At 46.9% G+C, this 20,395-nt stretch overlaps 1 protein-coding gene across 1 annotated transcript in view; it reads left to right on the top strand.

The window, feature by feature from the left end:
- LOC129839841 (zinc finger and SCAN domain-containing protein 2-like) overlaps positions 1-17,409 on the top strand; it is a 40,944-nt gene extending 23,535 nt beyond the window's left edge. Inside the window, exon 2 of the mRNA XM_055907509.1 lies at positions 12,544-17,409. Coding sequence (XP_055763484.1) covers positions 12,544-13,331 — 788 coding nt within the window. The 3' untranslated portion in view covers positions 13,332-17,409. The remainder of the gene's footprint in view (positions 1-12,543) is intronic.
- The last annotated feature ends 2,986 nt before the right edge of the window (positions 17,410-20,395 follow it).

Here is a 20,395-nt window from a genome sequence, read left to right as displayed (position 1 = left end):
CCACACTTCCTCTCTTCTTTAGTAGTGGACACTACATCACCACACTCCATCTCTTCTTTACTAGTGGACACTACATCACCACTTCCTCTCTTCTTTAGTAGTGGACACTACATCACCACACTCCATCTCTTCTTTAGTAGTGGACACTACATCACCACACTTCCTCTCTTCTTTAGTAGTGGACACTACATCACCACACTCCATCTCTTCTTTAGTAGTGGACACTACATCACCACACTCCCTCTCTTCTTTAGTAGTGGACACTACATCACCACACTCCATCTCTTCTTTAGTTGTGGACACTACATCACCACACTCCATCTCTTCTTTAGTAGTGGACACTACATCACCACTTCCTCTCTTCTTTAGTAGTGGACACTACATCACCACTTCATCTCTTCTTTAGTAGTGGACACTACATCACCACACTCCATCTCTTCTTTAGTAGTGGACACTACATCACCACACTCCCTCTCTTCTTTAGTAGTGGACACTACATCACCACACTCCCTCTCTTTAGTAGTGGACACTACATCACCACACTCCATCTCTTCTTTAGTAGTGGACACTACATCACCACACTTCCTCTCTTCTTTAGTAGTGGACACTACATCACCACACTCCCTCTCTTCTTTAGTAGTGGACACTACATCACCACACTCCATCTCTTCTTTAGTAGTGGACACTACATCACCACACTCCATCTCTTCTTTAGTAGTGGACACTACATCACCACACTTCATCTCTTCTTTAGTAGTGGACACTACATCACCACACTTCCTCTCTTCTTTAGTAGTGGACACTACATCACCACACTCCCTCTCTTCTTTAGTAGTGGACACTACATCACCACTTCCTCTCTTCTTTAGTAGTGGACACTACATCACCACTTCATCTCTTCTTTAGTAGTGGACACTACATCACCACACTCCCTCTCTTCTTTAGTAGTGGACACTACATCACCACACTCTCTTCTTTAGTAGTGGACACTACATCACCACACTCCCTCTCTTCTTTAGTAGTGGACACTACATCACCACACTCCCTCTCTTCTTTAGTAGTGGACACTACATCACCACACTCCCTCTCTTTAGTAGTGGACACTACATCACCACACTCCATCTCTTCTTTAGTAGTAGACACTACATCACCACTTCCTCTCTTCTTTAGTAGTGGACACTACATCACCACACTCCCTCTCTTTAGTAGTGGACACTACATCACCACACTCCATCTCTTCTTTAGTAGTGGACACTACATCACCACACTCCCTCTCTTTAGTAGTGGACACTACATCACCACACTCCCTCTCTTCTTTAGTAGTGGACACTACATCACCACACTCCATCTCTTCTTTAGTAGTGGACACTACATCACCACACTCCATCTCTTCTTTAGTAGTGGACACTACATCACCACACTCCCTCTCTTCTTTAGTAGTGGACACTACATCACCACACTTCATCTCTTCTTTAGTAGTGGACACTACATCACCTCTTCCTCTCTTCTTTAGTAGTGGACACTACATCACCACTTCATCTCTTCTTTAGTAGTGGACACTACATCACCACACTCCATCTCTTCTTTAGTAGTGGACACTACATATCCACACTCCCTCTCTTCTTTAGTAGTGGACACTACATCACCACACTCCCTCTCTTTAGTAGTGGACACTACATCACCACACTCCATCTCTTCTTTAGTAGTGGACACTACATCACCACACTCCCTCTCTTCTTTAGTAGTGGACACTACATCACCACACTCCATCTCTTCTTTAGTAGTGGACACTACATCACCACACTCCCTCTCTGCTTTAGTAGTGGACACTACATCACCACACTTCCTCTCTTCTTTAGTAGTGGACACTACATCACCACACTCCATCTCTTCTTTACTAGTGGACACTACATCACCACACTCCCTCTCTTCTTTAGTAGTGGACACTACATCACCACACTCCCTCTCTTCTTTAGTAGTGGACACTACATCACCACTTCATCTCTTCTTTAGTAGTGGACACTACATCACCACACTCCCTCTCTTTAGTAGTGGACACTACATCACCACACTCCCTCTCTTCTTTAGTAGTGGACACTATATCACCACACTCCCTCTCTTCTTTAGTAGTGGACACTACATCACCACACTCCATCTCTTCTTTAGTAGTGGACACTACATCACCACACTCCCTCTCTTCTTTAGTAGTGGACACTACATCACCACACTCCCTCTCTTTAGTAGTGGACACTACATCACCACTTCCTCTCTTCTTTAGTAGTGGACACTACATCACCACACTCCATCTCTTCTTTAGTAGTGGACACTACATCACCACACTTCCTCTCTTCTTTAGTAGTGGACACTACATCACCACACTCCATCTCTTCTTTACTAGTGGACACTACATCACCACTTCCTCTCTTCTTTAGTAGTGGACACTACATCACCACACTCCATCTCTTCTTTAGTAGTGGACACTACATCACCACACTTCCTCTCTTCTTTAGTAGTGGACACTACATCACCACACTCCATCTCTTCTTTAGTAGTGGACACTACATCACCACACTCCCTCTCTTCTTTAGTAGTGGACACTACATCACCACACTCCATCTCTTCTTTAGTTGTGGACACTACATCACCACACTCCATCTCTTCTTTAGTAGTGGACACTACATCACCACTTCCTCTCTTCTTTAGTAGTGGACACTACATCACCACTTCATCTCTTCTTTAGTAGTGGACACTACATCACCACACTCCATCTCTTCTTTAGTAGTGGACACTACATCACCACACTCCCTCTCTTCTTTAGTAGTGGACACTACATCACCACACTCCCTCTCTTTAGTAGTGGACACTACATCACCACACTCCATCTCTTCTTTAGTAGTGGACACTACATCACCACACTTCCTCTCTTCTTTAGTAGTGGACACTACATCACCACACTCCCTCTCTTCTTTAGTAGTGGACACTACATCACCACACTCCATCTCTTCTTTAGTAGTGGACACTACATCACCACACTCCATCTCTTCTTTAGTAGTGGACACTACATCACCACACTTCATCTCTTCTTTAGTAGTGGACACTACATCACCACACTTCCTCTCTTCTTTAGTAGTGGACACTACATCACCACACTCCCTCTCTTCTTTAGTAGTGGACACTACATCACCACTTCCTCTCTTCTTTAGTAGTGGACACTACATCACCACTTCATCTCTTCTTTAGTAGTGGACACTACATCACCACACTCCCTCTCTTCTTTAGTAGTGGACACTACATCACCACACTCTCTTCTTTAGTAGTGGACACTACATCACCACACTCCCTCTCTTCTTTAGTAGTGGACACTACATCACCACACTCCCTCTCTTCTTTAGTAGTGGACACTACATCACCACACTCCCTCTCTTCTTTAGTAGTGGACACTACATCACCACACTCCCTCTCTTTAGTAGTGGACACTACATCACCACACTCCCTCTCTTCTTTAGTAGTGGACACTACATCACCACACTCCCTCTCTTTAGTAGTGGACACTACATCACCACACTCCATCTCTTCTTTAGTAGTGGACACTACATCACCACACTCCAGCTCTTCTTTATTAGTGGACACTACATCACCACACTTCATCTCTTCTTTAGTAGTGGACACTACATCACCACACTCCATCTCTTCTTTAGTAGTGGACACTACATCACCACACTTCATCTCTTCTTTAGTAGTGGACACTACATCCCCACACTCCATCTCTTCTTTAGTAGTGGACATTACACTCCCTCTCTTCTTTAGTTGTGGACACTACATCACCCCACTCCATCTCTTCTTTAGTAGTGGACACTACATCACCACACTCCCTCTCTGCTTTAGTAGTGGACACTACATCACCCCACTCCCTCTCTTCTTTAGTAGTGGACACTACATCACCACACTTCCTCTCTTCTTTAGTAGTGGACACTACATCACCACACTTCATCTCTTCTTTAGTAGTGGACACTACATCACCACACTCCATCTCTTCTTTAGTAGTGGACACTACATCACCACACTCCATCTCTTCTTTAGTAGTGGACACTACATCACCACACTTCCTCTCTTCTTTAGTAGTGGACACTACATCACCACACTCCCTCTCTTCTTTAGTAGTGGACACTACATCACCACACTCCCTCTCTTCTTTAGTAGTGGACACTACATCACCACACTCCCTCTCTTTAGTAGTGGACACTACATCACCACACCTCCTCTCTTCTTTAGTAGTGGACACTACATCACCACACTCCCTCTCTTTAGTAGTGGACACTACATCACCACACCCTCTCTTCTTTAGTAGTGGACACTACATCACCACACTCCCTCTCTTTAGTAGTGGACACTACATCACCACACTCCATCTCTTCTTTAGTAGTGGACACTACATCACCACACTCCCTCTCTTCTTTAGTAGTGGACACTACATCACCACACTCCCTCTCTTCTTTAGTAGTGGACACTACATCACCACTTCCTCTCTTCTTTAGTAGTGGACACTACATCACCACACTCCCTCTCTTTAGTAGTGGACACTACATCACCACACTCCCTCTCTTTAGTAGTGGACACTACATCACCACACTCCCTCTCTTTAGTAGTGGACACTACATCACCACACTCCATCTCTTGCTCTTTGTTGATTTAGCACCTGTGTGTTTTATCAGTTTCTAAATGTAAAATATTTAGTGAACTCCGTGACAGTAGCAAGGGGATAATAGCAGCACGTAAACAGACTACAGATGCATGCTGGGCCGGGCCCTGAGCGCGTGAAGTGACTCGCTACTGGAGCGAAATTGGAGAGGGGGTGAGAAAGCCAACGCTCTAGCCTTCTGGGTAGTTGGGGTGAGACCCAGGTGGTAGACCCTCTAGCCTTCTGGGTAGTTTGGGGTGAGACCCAGGTGGGATACCCTCCAGCCTTCTGGGTAGTTTGGGTGAGACCCAGGTGGTATACCCTCCAGCCTTCTGGGTAGTTTGGGTGAGACCCAGGTGGTATACCCTCTAGCCTTCTGGGTAGTTTGAGTGAGACCCAGGTGGTATACCCTCCAGCCTTCTGGGTAGTTTGGGGTGAGACCCAGGTGGTAGACCCTCCAGCCTTCTGGGTAGTTTGAGTGAGACCCAGGTGGTATACCCTTCAGCCTTCTGGGTAGTTTGGGTGAGACCCAGGTGGTATACCCTTCAGCCTTCTGGGTAGTTTGGGATGAGACCCAGGTGGTAGACTCTCCAGCCTTCTGGGTAGTTTGGGTGAGACCCAGGTGGTATACCCTCTAGCCTTCTGGGTAGTTTGGGTGAGACCCAGGTGGTATACCCTCTAGCCTTCTGGGTAGTTTGGGTGAGACCCAGGTGGTAGACCCTCTAGCCTTCTGGGTAGTTTGGTTTGAGACCCAGGTGGTAGACCCTCCAGCCTTCTGGGTAGTTTGGGTGAGACCCAGGTGGTAGACCCTCCAGCCTTCTGGGTAGTTTGGGTGAGACCCAGGTGGTATACCCTCCAGCCTTCTGGGTAGTTTGGGTGAGACCCAGGTGGTAGACCCTCTAGCCTTCTGGGAAGTTTGGGTGAGACCCAGGTGGTAGACCCTCCAGCCTTCTGGGTAGTTTGGGTGAGACCCAGGTGGTAGACCCTCCAGCCTTCTGGGTAGTTTGGGGTGAGACCCAGGTGGTATACCCTCTAGCCTTCTGGGTAGTTTGGGTGAGACCCAGGTGATATACCCTCTAGCCTTCTGGGTAGTTTGGGTGAGACCCAGGTGGTATACCCTCTAGCCTTCTGGGTAGTTTGGGTGAGACCCAGGTGGTAGACCCTCTAGCCTTCTGGGTAGTTTGGTTGGAACCCAGGTGGTAGACCCTCCAGCCTTCTGGGTAGTTTGGGTGAGACCCAGGTGGTATACCCTCTAGCCTTCTGGGTAGTTTGGGTGAGACCCAGGTGGTAGACCCTCTAGCCTTCTGGGTAGTTTGGGTGAGACCCAGGTGGTATACCCTCCAGCCTTCTGGGTAGTTTGGGTGAGACCCAGGTGGTAGACCCTCCAGCCTTCTGGGTAGTTTGGGTGAGACCCAGGTGGGATACCCTCCAGCCTTCTGGGTAGTTTGGGGTGAGACCCAGGTGGTAGACCCTCTAGCCTTCTGGGTAGTTTGGGTGAGACCCAGGTGGTAGACCCTCCAGCCTTCTGGGTAGTTTGGGTGAGACCCAGGTGGTATACCCTCTAGCCTTCTGGGTAGTTTGGGTGAGACCCAGGTGGTATACCCTCCAGCCTTCTGGGTAGTTTGGGTGAGACCCAGGTGGTATACCCTCCAGCCTTCTGGGTAGTTTGGGTGAGACCCAGGTGGTATACCCTCCAGCCTTCTGGGTAGTTTGGGTTTGAGACCCAGGTGGTAGACCCTCCAGCCTTCTGGGTAGTTTGGGTGAGACCCAGGTGGGATACCCTCCAGCCATCTGGGTAGTTTGGGTGAGACCCAGGTGGGATACCCTCCAGCCTTCTGGGTAGTTGGGGTGAGACCCAGGTGGTATACCCTCCAGCCTTCTGGGTAGTTTGGGTGAGACCCAGGTGGTATACCCTCCAGCCTTCTGGGTAGTTTGGGTGAGACCCAGGTGGTATACCCTCTAGCCTTCTGGGTAGTTTGGGTGAGACCCAGGTGGTATACCCTCCAGCCTTCTGGGTAGTTTGGGTGAGACCCAGGTGGTAGACCCTCTAGCCTTCTGGGTAGTTTGGGTGAGACCCAGGTGGTATACCCTCCAGCCTTCTGGGTAGTTTGGGTGAGACCCAGGTGGTATACCCTCTAGCCTTCTGGGTAGTTTGGGTGAGACCCAGGTGGTATACCCTCCAGCCTTCTGGGTAGTTTGGGTGAGACCCAGGTGGTAGACCCTCCAGCCTTCTGGGTAGTTTGGGTGAGACCCAGGTGGTAGACCCTCTAGCCTTCTGGGTAGTTTGGGGTGAGACCCAGGTGGTATACCCTCTAGCCTTCTGGGTAGTTTGGGTGAGACCCAGGTGGTATACCCTCCAGCCTTCTGGGTAGTTTGGGTGAGACCCAGGTGGTATACCCTCCAGCCTTCTGGGTAGTTTGGTTTGAGACCCAGGTGGTATACCCTCTAGCCTTCTGGGTAGTTTGGTTTGAGACCCAGGTGGTATACCCTCTAGCCTTCTGGGTAGTTTGGGGTGAGACCCAGGTGGTATACCCTCCAGCCTTCTGGTTTGGGTGAGACCCAGGTGGTATACCCTCTAGCCTTCTGGGTAGTTTGGGTGAGACCCAGGTGGTATACCCTCTAGCCTTCTGGGTAGTTGGGGTGAGACCCAGGTGGTATACCCTCCAGCCTTCTGGGTAGTTTGGGTGAGACCCAGGTGGTATACCCTCTAGCCTTCTGGGTAGTTTGGGTGAGACCCAGGTGGTATACCCTCTAGCCTTCTGGTTAGTTTGGGGTGAGACCCAGGTGGTATACCCTCCAGCCTTCTGGGTAGTTTGGTTTGAGACCCAGGTGGGATACCCTCCAGCCTTCTGGGTAGTTTGGTTTGAGACCCAGGTGGGATACCCTCCAGCCTTCTGGGTAGTTTGGTTTGAGACCCAGGTGGGATACCCTCCAGCCTTCTGGGTAGTTTGGTTTGAGACCCAGGTGGGATACCCTCCAGCCTTCTGGGTAGTTTGGTTTGAGACCCAGGTGGGATACCCTCCAGCCTTCTGGGTAGTTTGGGTGAGACCCAGGTGGTATACCCTCTAGCCTTCTGGGTAGTTTGGGTGAGATCCAGGTGGTATCCCCTCTAGCCTTCTGGGTAGTTTGGGTGAGACCCAGGTGATATACCCTCTAGCCTTCTGGGTAGTTTGAGACCCAGGTGGTATACCCTCTAGCCTTCTGGGTAGTTTGGGTGATACCCAGGTGGTATACCCTCTAGCCTTCTGGGTAGTTTGGGTGAGACCCAGGTGGTATACCCTCCAGCCTTCTGGGTAGTTTGGGTGAGACCCAGGTGGTATTCCCTCTAGCCTTCTGGGTAGTTTGGGTGAGACCCAGGTGGTATACCCTCCAGCCTTCTGGGTAGTTTGGGGTGAGACCCAGGTGGTAGACTCTCCAGCCTTCTGGGTAGTTTGGGGTGAGACCCAGGTGGTATACCCTCCAGCCTTCTGGGTAGTTTGGGTGAGACCCAGGTGGTATACCCTCTAGCCTTCTGGGTAGTTTGGGTGAGACCCAGGTGGTATACCCTCTAGCCTTCTGGGTAGTTTGGGTGAGACCCAGGTGGTAGACTCTCCAGCCTTCTGGGTAGTTTGGGGTGAGACCCAGGTGGTAGACCCTCCAGCCTTCTGGGTAGTTTGGGTGAGACCCAGGTGGTATACCCTCTAGCCTTCTGGGTAGTTTGGGTGAGACCCAGGTGGTATACCCTCTAGCCTTCTGGGTAGTTTGGGTGAGACCCAGGTGGTAGACCCTCTAGCCTTCTGGTTTGGGGTGAGACCCAGGTGGTATACCCTCCAGCCTTCTGGGTAGTTTGGGTGAGACCCAGGTGATATACCCTCTAGCCTTCTGGGTAGTTTGAGACCCAGGTGGTATACCCTCTAGCCTTCTGGGTAGTTTGGGTGAGACCCAGGTGGTATACCCTCTAGCCTTCTGGGTAGTTTGGGTGAGACCCAGGTGGTATACCCTCCAGCCTTCTGGGTAGTTTGGGTGAGACCCAGGTGGTATACCGTCTAGCCTTCTGGGTAGTTTGGGTGAGACCCAGGTGGTATACCCTCCAGCCTTCTGGGTAGTTTGGGGTGAGACCCAGGTGGTAGACTCTCCAGCCTTCTGGGTAGTTTGGGGTGAGACCCAGGTGGTATACCCTCCAGCCTTCTGGGTAGTTTGGGTGAGACCCAGGTGGTATACCCTCTAGCCTTCTGGGTAGTTTGGGTGAGACCCAGGTGGTATACCCTCTAGCCTTCTGGGTAGTTTGGGTGAGACCCAGGTGGTAGACTCTCCAGCCTTCTGGGTAGTTTGGGGTGAGACCCAGGTGGTAGACCCTCCAGCCTTCTGGGTAGTTTGGGTGAGACCCAGGTGGTATACCCTCTAGCCTTCTGGGTAGTTTGGGTGAGACCCAGGTGGTATACCCTCTAGCCTTCTGGGTAGTTTGGGTGAGACCCAGGTGGTAGACCCTCTAGCCTTCTGGTTTGGGGTGAGACCCAGGTGGTATACCCTCTAGCCTTCTGGGTAGTTTGGGTGAGACCCAGGTGGTATACCCTCTAGCCTTCTGGGTAGTTTGGGTGAGACCCAGGTGGTAGACCCTCCAGCCTTCTGGGTAGTTTGGGTGAGACCCAGGTGGTATACCCTCTAGCCTTCTGGGTAGTTTGGGTGAGACCCAGGTGGTATACCCTCTAGCCTTCTGGGTAGTTTGGGGTGAGACCCAGGTGGTATACCCTCTAGCCTTCTGGGTAGTTTGGGTGAGACCCAGGTGGTATACCCTCCAGCCTTCTGGGTAGTTTGGGGTGAGACCCAGGTGGTATACCCTCTAGCCTTCTGGGTAGTTTGGGTGAGACCCAGGTGGTATACCCTCCAGCCTTCTGGGTAGTTTGGGTGAGACCCAGGTGGTATACCCTCTAGCCTTCTGGGTAGTTTGGGTGAGACCCAGGTGGTAGACCCTCCAGCCTTCTGGGTAGTTTGGTTTGAGACCCAGGTGGTAGACCCTCTAGCCTTCTGGGTAGTTTGGGTGAGACCCAGGTGGTATACCCTCCAGCCTTCTGGGTAGTTTGCGTGAGACCCAGGTGGTATACCCTCTAGCCTTCTGGGTAGTTTGGGTGAGACCCAGGTGGTAGACCCTCCAGCCTTCTGGGTAGTTTGGGTGAGACCCAGGTGGTATACCCTCCAGCCTTCTGGGTAGTTTGCGTGAGACCCAGGTGTACATGCGTTGTAATTTGACCCAGAAGCCAACAATAGAATATAAAAGACCTGCCTTGACTTCCTCATAGTTCTACAACAAAGGCTCTGTGACATACCTGGAAATTGAGCTCAGGTGCATCCTGTTTCCATTGATCATCCTTGAGATGTTTCTACAACTTGATTGGAGTCCACCTGTGGTAAATTCAATTGATTGAACATGATTTGGAAAGGCACACACCTGTCTATATAAGGTCCCACAGTTGACAGTACATGTCAGAGCAAAAACCAAGCCATGAGGTTGAAGGAATTGTTCGTAGAGCTCCAAGACAGGATTGTGTCGAGGCACAGATCTTGGAAAGGGAACCAAAACATGTCTGCAGCATTGAAGGTCCCCAAGAACACAGTGGCCTCCATCATTCTTAAATGGAAGAAGTTTAGAACCACCAAGACTCTTCCTAGAGCTGGTCACCCGGCCAAACTGAGCAATCTGGGGAGAAGGGCCTTGGTCAGTGAGGTGACCAAGAACCCGATGGTCACTCTGACAGAGCTCCAGAGTTCCTTTGTGGAGATGGGAGAACCTTCCAGAAGGACAACCATCTCTGCAGCACTCCACCAATCAGGCCTTTATGGTAGAGTGGCCAGACAGAAGCCACTCCTCATTAAAAGGCACATGACAGCCCACTTGGAGTTTGCCAAAAGGCACCTAAATGGACTCCCAGACCATGAGGAACAAGAATCTCTGGTCTGATGAAACCAAGATTGAACTCTTTGGCCTGATTGTCAAGCATCATGTCTGGAGGAAACCTGGCACCATCCCTACGGTGAAGCATAGTGGTGGCAGCATCATGCAGTGGGGATGATTTTCAGCGGCAGGGACTTGGAGACTAGTCAGGATTGAGGGAAAGATTAACGGAGTAGCCAGAGCCTGGACTTGAACCCAATCAAACATCTCTGGAGAGACCAGAAAATAGCTGTGTAGCAAAGCTCCCCATCCAACCTGACAGAGAGGATCCTCGACTTTGGCGATGTCATCTACAAAATATCTTCCAACACTCTACTCAGCAAACTGGATGCAGTCTATCACAGTGCCATCCGTTTTGTCACCAAAGCCCCATATACCACCCACCACTGCGACCTGTGTGCTCTCATTGGCTGGCCATCGCTTCATATTCGTCGCCAAACCCACTGGCTCCAGGTCATCTATAAGTCTCTGCTAGGCAAAGCCCCGCCTTATCTGAGCTCACTGGTCACCATAGCAGCACCCACCTGTAGCACGCGCTCCAGCAGGTACATTTCACTGGTCATCCCCAAAGCCAATTCCTCCTTCGGCCGCCTTTCCTTCCAGTTCTCTGCTGCCAATGACTGGAACGAACTGCAAAAAATCTCTGAAGCTGGAGACTCATATCTCCCTCACTAGCTTTAAGCCCCAGCTATCAGAGCAACTCACAGATCACTGTACCTGTACATAGCCCATCTGTAAATAGCCCATCCAACTACCTCATCCCCATACTTTTATTTATTTTTATTTATTTTGCTCCTTTGCACCCCAGTGTCTCTACTTGCACACACTCTTTTGCACATCTACCATTCCAGTGTTTAATGGCTATATTGTAATTATTTAACCACTATGGCCTAGTCATTGCCTTACCTCTCTTATGCTACCTCATTTGCACATACTGTATATAGACTTATTTTTCTACTGTATTATTGACTGTATATTTTGTTTATTCCATGTGTAACTCTGTGTTGTTGTTTTGTGTCACACTGCTTTGCTTTATTCTTGACCAGGTCGCAGTTGTAAATGAGAACTTGTTCTCAACTAGCCTACCTGGTTAAACTATCATTATGACATCATGGCCTATCTGGTTAAACTATCATTATGATATCATGGCCTATCTGGTTAAACTATCATTATGACATCATGGCCTACCTGGTTAAACTATCATTATGACATCATGGCCTATCTGGTTAAACTATCATTATGACATCATGGCCTACCTGGTTAAACTATCATTATGACATCATGGCCTACCTGGTTAAACTATCATTATGACATCATGGCCTATCTGGTTAAACTATCATTATGACATCATGGCCTATCTGGTTAAACTATCATTATGACATCATGGCCTACCTGGTTAAACTATCATTATGACATCATGGCCACCTGGATAAATAAAGGTGATATATATATATATATATCACCTTTATTTATCCAGGTGGCCATGATGTCATAATGATAGTTTAACCAGGTAGGCCATGATGATGAATATATATATATATTTAAATGTGTTATTATAGTAAATAAATATAAATAGACATTACTACTATGTGAAATGACGAAATATGACTGTTGTTCTTCACCTTACTGTCTTATTAGTTCAGTAGTATTAGTTATTAGTATGCTAGCAGATACCCCCATAGACTTCCAGTCATTGTGCTAACGCATTAGCTCGCAAATCTACCGCTAACGTACCTCAATACTGGACACAGAGAGACCAACATGGTATCTGTGAGTTTATCTGACTGGGAAAGTAGGTAAAAAGGTTATCCTTGTCCAAAATACCCAAAGAAAATTCATTCAATGTTAGAAGAAAATTGTCCCCCCCCCAAAAAAGTTTGTCAAATAATTTAAATATTCACTACATTGACTTGTGTGACTTTTGTTGTTCAAACAGGAGAGAGACGTGACTATCGTGGATCCTCTGGGGAGCCTCAACAACCTCATGATGCTGACGAGGCTGAGAAGAGTCTCTCCACATCAGAACACATCAAGAAGAAACACCAGCAGAGATTCATCTATTCAACTGAACTTAAAAGACATCAGAAAATCAATACAGGAGAAAAGCCTCATAGCTGTGATCAATGTGGGAAGAGTTTTGCTAAGGCAGGAGGCCTGGCTACACACCACAGAATACACACCGGAGAAAAACCTTACCACTGCTCTGACTGTGGAATGAGCTTTGCTACCTCAAGCCAGCTGATAAGACATCAGAAAACACACACAGGAGAAAAGCCTTATTGCTGTGATCAGTGTGGGAAGAGATTCAGTCAATCAGCAAACCTGACTGTACACAAGAGAATACACACGGGTGAGAAACCGTACCACTGCTCCAACTGCGCCAAGAGCTTTTCTACCTCAAGTGGATTGATAACACACAAGCGAACACACACAGGAGAGAAGCCTTACCACTGCTCTGACTGTGGAAAGAGCTGTACCACCTCAAGTGCACTGATAACACACCAGCGTACACACACAGGAGAGAAGCATTACCACTGCTCTGATTGCGGGAAAAGTTTTGCTACTTTAAGCAACTTGACACAACACCAGCGAACACACACAGTAGGACAGCCTCATAGCTGTGATCAATGTGGGAAGAGATACTCCCATCTAATGTCTCTGATTAAACATCAGAAAATACATGAAGATCCAGACCTGGGTAGTAGAACACAGAGTGTGGAATGATCTCCAACACCAGACCTGGGTAGTAGAACACAGAGTGTGGAATGATCTCCAACACCAGACCTGGGTAGTAGAACACAGAGTGTGGAATGATCTCCAAAACCAGACCTGTGTAGTAGAACACAGAGTGTAGAATGATCTGCAACACCAGACCTGGGTAGTAGAACACAGAGTGGGGAATGACCAACACCAGACCTGGGTAGTAGAACACAGAGTGTGGAATGACCTCCAACACCAGACCTGGGTAGTAGAACACAGAGTGTGGAATGATCTGCAACACCAGACCTGGGTGGTAGGACACAGAGTGTTGAATGATCTCCAACACCAGACCTGGGTAGTAGAACACAGAGTGTAGAATTACCAGACCTGGGTAGTAGAACACAGAGTGTAGAAAGATCTCCAACACCAGACCTGGGTAGTAGAACACAGAGTGTAGAATGATCTGCAACACCAGACCTGGGTAGTAGAACACAGAGTGGGGAATGACCAACACCAGACCTGGGTAGTAGAACACAGAGTGTGGAATGATCTCCAACACCAGACCTGGATAGTAGAACACAGAGTGTAGAATGATCTCCAACACCAGACCTGAGTAGTAGAACACAGAGTGTGGAATGACCAGACCTGGGTAGTAAAACACAGTGTTGAATGACCAGACCTGGGTAGTAGAACACAGAGTGTGGAATGACCAACACCAGACCTGGGTAGTAGAACACAGAGTGTGGAATGACCAGACCTGGGTAGTAGAACACAGAGTGTAGAATGACCAGACCTGGGAAGTAGAACACAGAGTGTGGAATGATCTCCAACACCAGACCTGGGTAGTAGAACACAGAGTGTTGAATGACCAGACCTGGGTAGTAGAACACAGAGTGTGGAATGACCAACACCAGACCTGGGTAGTAGAACACAGAGTGTTGAATGACCAACACCAGACCTGGGTAGTAGAACACAGAGTGTAGAATGATCTCCAACACCAGACCTGGGTAGTAGAACACAGAGTGTAGAATGATCTCCAACACCAGACCTGGGTAGTAGAACACAGAGTGTAGAATGTTCTCCAACACCAGACCTGGGTAGTAGAAGACAGAGTGTTGAATGACCAGACCTGGGTAGTAGAACACAGAGTGTTGAATGATATCTTTGTGAATAACTGTTGATGTGTTCAACTTGATTCACCCTTCAGTATTTCTTAAATAATACTCTTAACATCTAAACATGTTGTGCTGTATTGGATTTTGACCCAAACTGTAGTTTTAAATTTAAGCCAAAATGTTAATGAACCTTTATTTAACTAGGAAAGTCAGTTAAGAACATATTCTAATTTTAAAATGAAATGCCAAACCCGGACGATGCTGGGCCAATTGTGTGCTGCCCTATGGGACTCCCAATCACAGCCGGCTGTGATACAGCCTGGATTCAAACCAGGGTGTCTGTAGTAACGCCTCATGCACTGAGATGCAGTGCCTTAGACCGCTGCGATACAGCCTGGATTCGAACCAGGGTGTCTGTAATGACGCCTCATGGAACATTGAACCGACTAACGGAACATTGAACCAACCAACTAACGGAACATTGAACCGACTAACTAACGGAACATTGAACCAACCAACTAACGGAACATTGAACCGACTAACGGAACATTGAACCGACTAACTAACGGAACATTGAACGTTTATAGAGACATTTTATAGAATAAACATCAGGAACATATGACAACATCTGTGAAATGTGAACTCTTCTAACTAACGGAACATTGAACCGACTAATGGAACATTGAACCGACTAATGGAACATTGAACCGACTAACGGAACATTGAACCGACTAATGGAACATTGAACCGACTAACGGAACATTGAACCGACTAACTAACGGAACATTGAACCGACTGACTAACTGAATATTGAACCGACTAACTGAATATTGAACCGACTAACGGAACATTGAACCGACTGACTAACTGAACATTGAACCGACTAACGGAACATTGAACCGACTAACTAACGGAACATTGAACCGACTAACGGAACATTGAACCAACTAACGGAACATTGAACCGACTAACGGAATATTGAACCGACTAACGGAACATTGAACCGACTGACTAACGGAACATTGAACCAACCGACTAACAGAACATTGAACCGGCTGACTAACGGAACATTGAACCGGCTAACGGAACATTGAACCAGGTAACAGAACGTTGAACCAGCTAACAGAACATTGAGTCAGCTAACAGAACATTGAGTCAGCTAACAGAACATTGAACCAGCTAACAGAACAGTAAGTCAGCTAACAGAACATTGAACCGGCTAACAGAACATTGAACCGGCTGACAGAACATTGAACCAGCTAACAGAACATTGAGTCAAGTAACAGAACATTGAACCAGCTAACAGAACATTGAGTCGGCTAACAGAACATTGAACCGGCTAACAGAACATTGAACCGGCTAACAGAACGTTGAACCAGGTAACAGAACATTGAACCGGCTAACAGAACGTTGAACCAGGTAACAGAACATTGAACCGGCTAACAGAACATTAAGTCAGGTAACAGAACATTGAACCAGGTAACAGAACATTGAACCGGCTAACAGAACATTGAACCAGGTAACAGAACATTGAACCAGGTAACAGAACATTGAACCAGGTAACAGAACATTGAACCGGCTAACAGAACATTGAGTCAGCTAACAGAACATTGAACCAGGTAACAGAACATTGAACCAGGTAACAGAACATTGAACCAGGTAACAGAACATTGAACCAGGTAACAAAACATTGAACCAGGTAACAAAACATTGAACCAGGTAACAGAACATTGAACCGGCTAACAGAACATTGAACCAGGTAACAGAACATTGAACCGGCTAACAGAACATTGAACCAGGTAACAGAACATTGAACCGGCTAACAGAACATTGAACCAGGTAACAGAACATTGAACCGGCTAACAGAACATTGAACCAGGTAACAGAACATTGAACCAGGTAACAGAACATTGAACCAGGTAACAGAACATTGAACCGGTTAACAGAACATTGAGTCAGCTAACAGAACATTGAACCAGCTAACAGAACATTGAACCAGGTAACAGAACATTGAACCAGGTAACAGAACATTGAACCAGGTAACAGAACATTGAACTGGCTAACAGAACATTGAGTCAGCTAACAGAACATTGAACCAGGTAACAGAACATTGAACCAGGTAACAGAACATTGAACTGGCTAACAGAACATTGAACCAGGTAACAGAACATTGAGTCAGCTAACAGAACATTGAACCAGCTAACAGAACATTGAACCAGGTAACAGAACATTGAGTCAGCTAACAGAACATTGAACCAGGTAACAGAACATTGAACCAGGTAACAGAACATTGAGTCAGCTAACAGAACATTGAACCAGGTAACAGAACATTGAACCAGGTAACAGAACATTGAACCAGGTAACAGAACATTGAACCAGGTAACAGAACATTGAACCAGGTAACAGAACATTGAACCGGCTAACAGAACATTGAACCAGGTAACAGAACATTGAACCAGGTAACAGAACATTGAACCAGGTAACAGAACATTGAACTGGCTAACAGAACATTGAGTCAGCTAACAGAACATTGAACCAGGTAACAGAACATTGAACTGGCTAACAGAACATTGAACCAGGTAACAGAACATTGAACCAGGTAACAGAACATTGAACCAGGTCTACATATCCCTTAACATGTACAGAGTTCCAAATGTCATATTGTTGATAAATATGTAGTTATCTTATAGTTTAGTTTAATCTGTATTTGTTTTATACAAATCACACCATGTAACCTGAGGGCGATCATTTTTATTTTATTCAATTGAGTATTGTAACAAATAAAACAATTAAAAAGCAAATGTGTTTGAGAATGAGGGAGAGGGAGACAGAGAGAGAGAGCGAGAGATGGGGGAGGGGGGGTAATCTAGAGCCATAATCATTATGCTTAATTCTATGTCAAAAATATGTTTATTTTTCTGCATATCTCACCACACCTCTTGATCGGTCTGTATCCTCCTGACTGATGGCTCTTTTTGTTAAAGAACATAAATATGCTTCTCTGCATCGCTGCTAAAATCTGGTTAATAGATTGAAATGTGTGAGTCTTATTCAGTACATTTAGTTATTGTTTGCTTTTCTAAAAAAAGTCGACCAACCTTACCAGCAGGCCTGTCAGCCAAGACAGTTAGACAAGCTAGCTACTCTATCTTTATAGCCTGAAATGGCATCGTCGGTAGAGAGTTATAATGTTGGGAGATGGGGAACCTCTCTGGGCTAAAGACTTCATCACATCACTAGGTGGCTAGTAGAGAGTTATAATGTTGGGAGATGGGGAACCTCTCTGGGCTAAAGACTTCATCACATCACTAGGTGGCTAGTAGAGAGTTATAATGTTGGGAGATGGGGAACCTCTCTGGGCTAAAGACTTCATCACATCACTAGGTGGCTAGTAGAGAGTTATAATGTTGGGAGATGGGGAACCTCTCTGGGCTAAAGACTTCATCACATCACTAGGTGGCTAGTAGAGAGTTATAATGTTGGGAGATGGGGAACCTCTCTGGGCTAAAGACTTCATCACATCACTAGGTGGCTAGTAGAGAGTTATAATGTTGGGAGATGGGGAACCTCTCTGGGCTAAAGACTTCATCACATCACTAGGTGGCTAGTAGAGAGTTATAATGTTGGGAGATGGGAAACCTCTCTGGGCTAAAGACTTCATCACATCACTAGGTGGCTAGTAGAGAGTTATAATGTTGGGAGATGGGGAACCTCTCTGGGCTAAAGACTTCATCACATCACTAGGTGGCTAGTAGAGAGTTATAATGTTGGGAGATGGGGGAACCTCTCTGGGCTAAAGACTTCATCACATCACTAGGTGGCTAGTAGTAACAACACAGACACCACATGGCATCGTCGGTAGAGAGTTATAATGTTGGGAGATGGGGAACCTCTCTGGGCTAAAGACTTCATCACATCCCTAGGTGGCTAGTAGTAACAACACAGACACCACATGGCATCGTGGGTAGAGAGTTATAATGTTGGGAGATGGGGAACCTCTCTGGGCTAAAGACTTCATCACATCACTAGGTGGCTAGTAGAGAGTTATAATGTTGGGAGATGGGGGAACCTCTCTGGGCTAAAGACTTCATCACATCACTAGGTGGCTAGTAGAGAGTTATAATGTTGGGAGATGGAGAACCTCTCTGGGCTAAAGACTTCATCACATCACTAGGTGGCTAGTAGAGAGTTATAATGTTGGGAGATGGGGAACCTCTCTGGGCTAAAGACTTCATCACATCACTAGGTGGCTAGTAGAGAGTTATAATGTTGGGAGATGGGGAACCTCTCTGGGCTAAAGACTTCATCACATCCCTAGGTGGCTAGTAGTAACAACACAGACACCACATGGCATCGTGGGTAGAGAGTTATAATGTTGGGAGATGGGGAACCTCTCTGGGCTAAAGACTTCATCACATCACTAGGTGGCTAGTAGAGAGTTATAATGTTGGGAGATGGGGAACCTCTCTGGGCTAAAGACTTCATCACATCACTAGGTGGCTAGTAGAGAGTTATAATGTTGGGAGATGGGAAACCTCTCTGGGCTAAAGACTTCATCACATCACTAGGTGGCTAGTAGAGAGTTATAATGTTGGGAGATGGGGGAACCTCTCTGGGCTAAAGACTTCATCACATCACTAGGTGGCTAGTAGAGAGTTATAATGTTGGGAGATGGGGGACCTCTCTGGGCTAAAGACTTCATCACATCACTAGGTGGCTAGTAGAGAGTTATAATGTTGGGAGATGGGGAACCTCTCTGGGCTAAAGACTTCATCACATCACTAGGTGGCTAGTAGAGAGTTATAATGTTGGGAGATGGGGGAACCTCTCTGGGCTAAAGACTTCATCACATCACTAGGTGGCTAGTAGAGAGTTATAATGTTGGGAGATGGGGAACCTCTCTGGGCTAAAGACTTCATCACATCACTAGGTGGCTAGTAGAGAGTTATAATGTTGGGAGATGGGGAACCTCTCTGGGCTAAAGACTTCATCACATCACTAGGTGGCTAGTAGAGAGTTATAATGTTGGGAGATGGGGAACCTCTCTGGGCTAAAGACTTCATCACATCACTAGGTGGCTAGTAGAGAGTTATAATGTTGGGAGATGGGGAACCTCTCTGGGCTAAAGACTTCATCACATCCCTAGGTGGCTAGTAGTAACAACACAGACACCACATGGCATCGTGGGTAGAGAGTTATAATGTTGGGAGATGGGGAACCTCTCTGGGCTAAAGACTTCATCACATCACTAGGTGGCTAGTAGAGAGTTATAATGTTGGGAGATGGGGAACCTCTCTGGGCTAAAGACTTCATCACATCACTAGGTGGCTAGTAGAGAGTTATAATGTTGGGAGATGGGAAACCTCTCTGGGCTAAAGACTTCATCACATCACTAGGTGGCTAGTAGAGAGTTATAATGTTGGGAGATGGGGAACCTCTCTGGGCTAAAGACTTCATCACATCACTAGGTGGCTAGTAGAGAGTTATAATGTTGGGAGATGGGGGAACCTCTCTGGGCTAAAGACTTCATCACATCACTAGGTGGCTAGTAGAGAGTTATAATGTTGGGAGATGGGGAACCTCTCTGGGCTAAAGACTTCATCACATCACTAGGTGGCTAGTAGAGAGTTATAATGTTGGGAGATGGGGAACCTCTCTGGGCTAAAGACTTCATCACATCACTAGGTGGCTAGTAGAGAGTTATAATGTTGGGAGATGGGGAACCTCTCTGGGCTAAAGACTTCATCACATCCCTAGGTGGCTAGTAGTAACAACACAGACACCACATGGCATCGTGGGTAGAGAGTTATAATGTTGGGAGATGGGGAACCTCTCTGGGCTAAAGACTTCATCACATCACTAGGTGGCTAGTAGAGAGTTATAATGTTGGGAGATGGGGAACCTCTCTGGGCTAAAGACTTCATCACATCACTAGGTGGCTAGTAGAGAGTTATAATGTTGGGAGATGGGGAA

Source organism: Salvelinus fontinalis, chromosome 40 (assembly GCF_029448725.1).
Source record: "Salvelinus fontinalis isolate EN_2023a chromosome 40, ASM2944872v1, whole genome shotgun sequence".
In the NCBI taxonomy this organism is placed as follows: domain Eukaryota; kingdom Metazoa; phylum Chordata; class Actinopteri; order Salmoniformes; family Salmonidae; genus Salvelinus; species Salvelinus fontinalis.
This window is presented reverse-complemented; position numbering and strand designations above follow the sequence as displayed.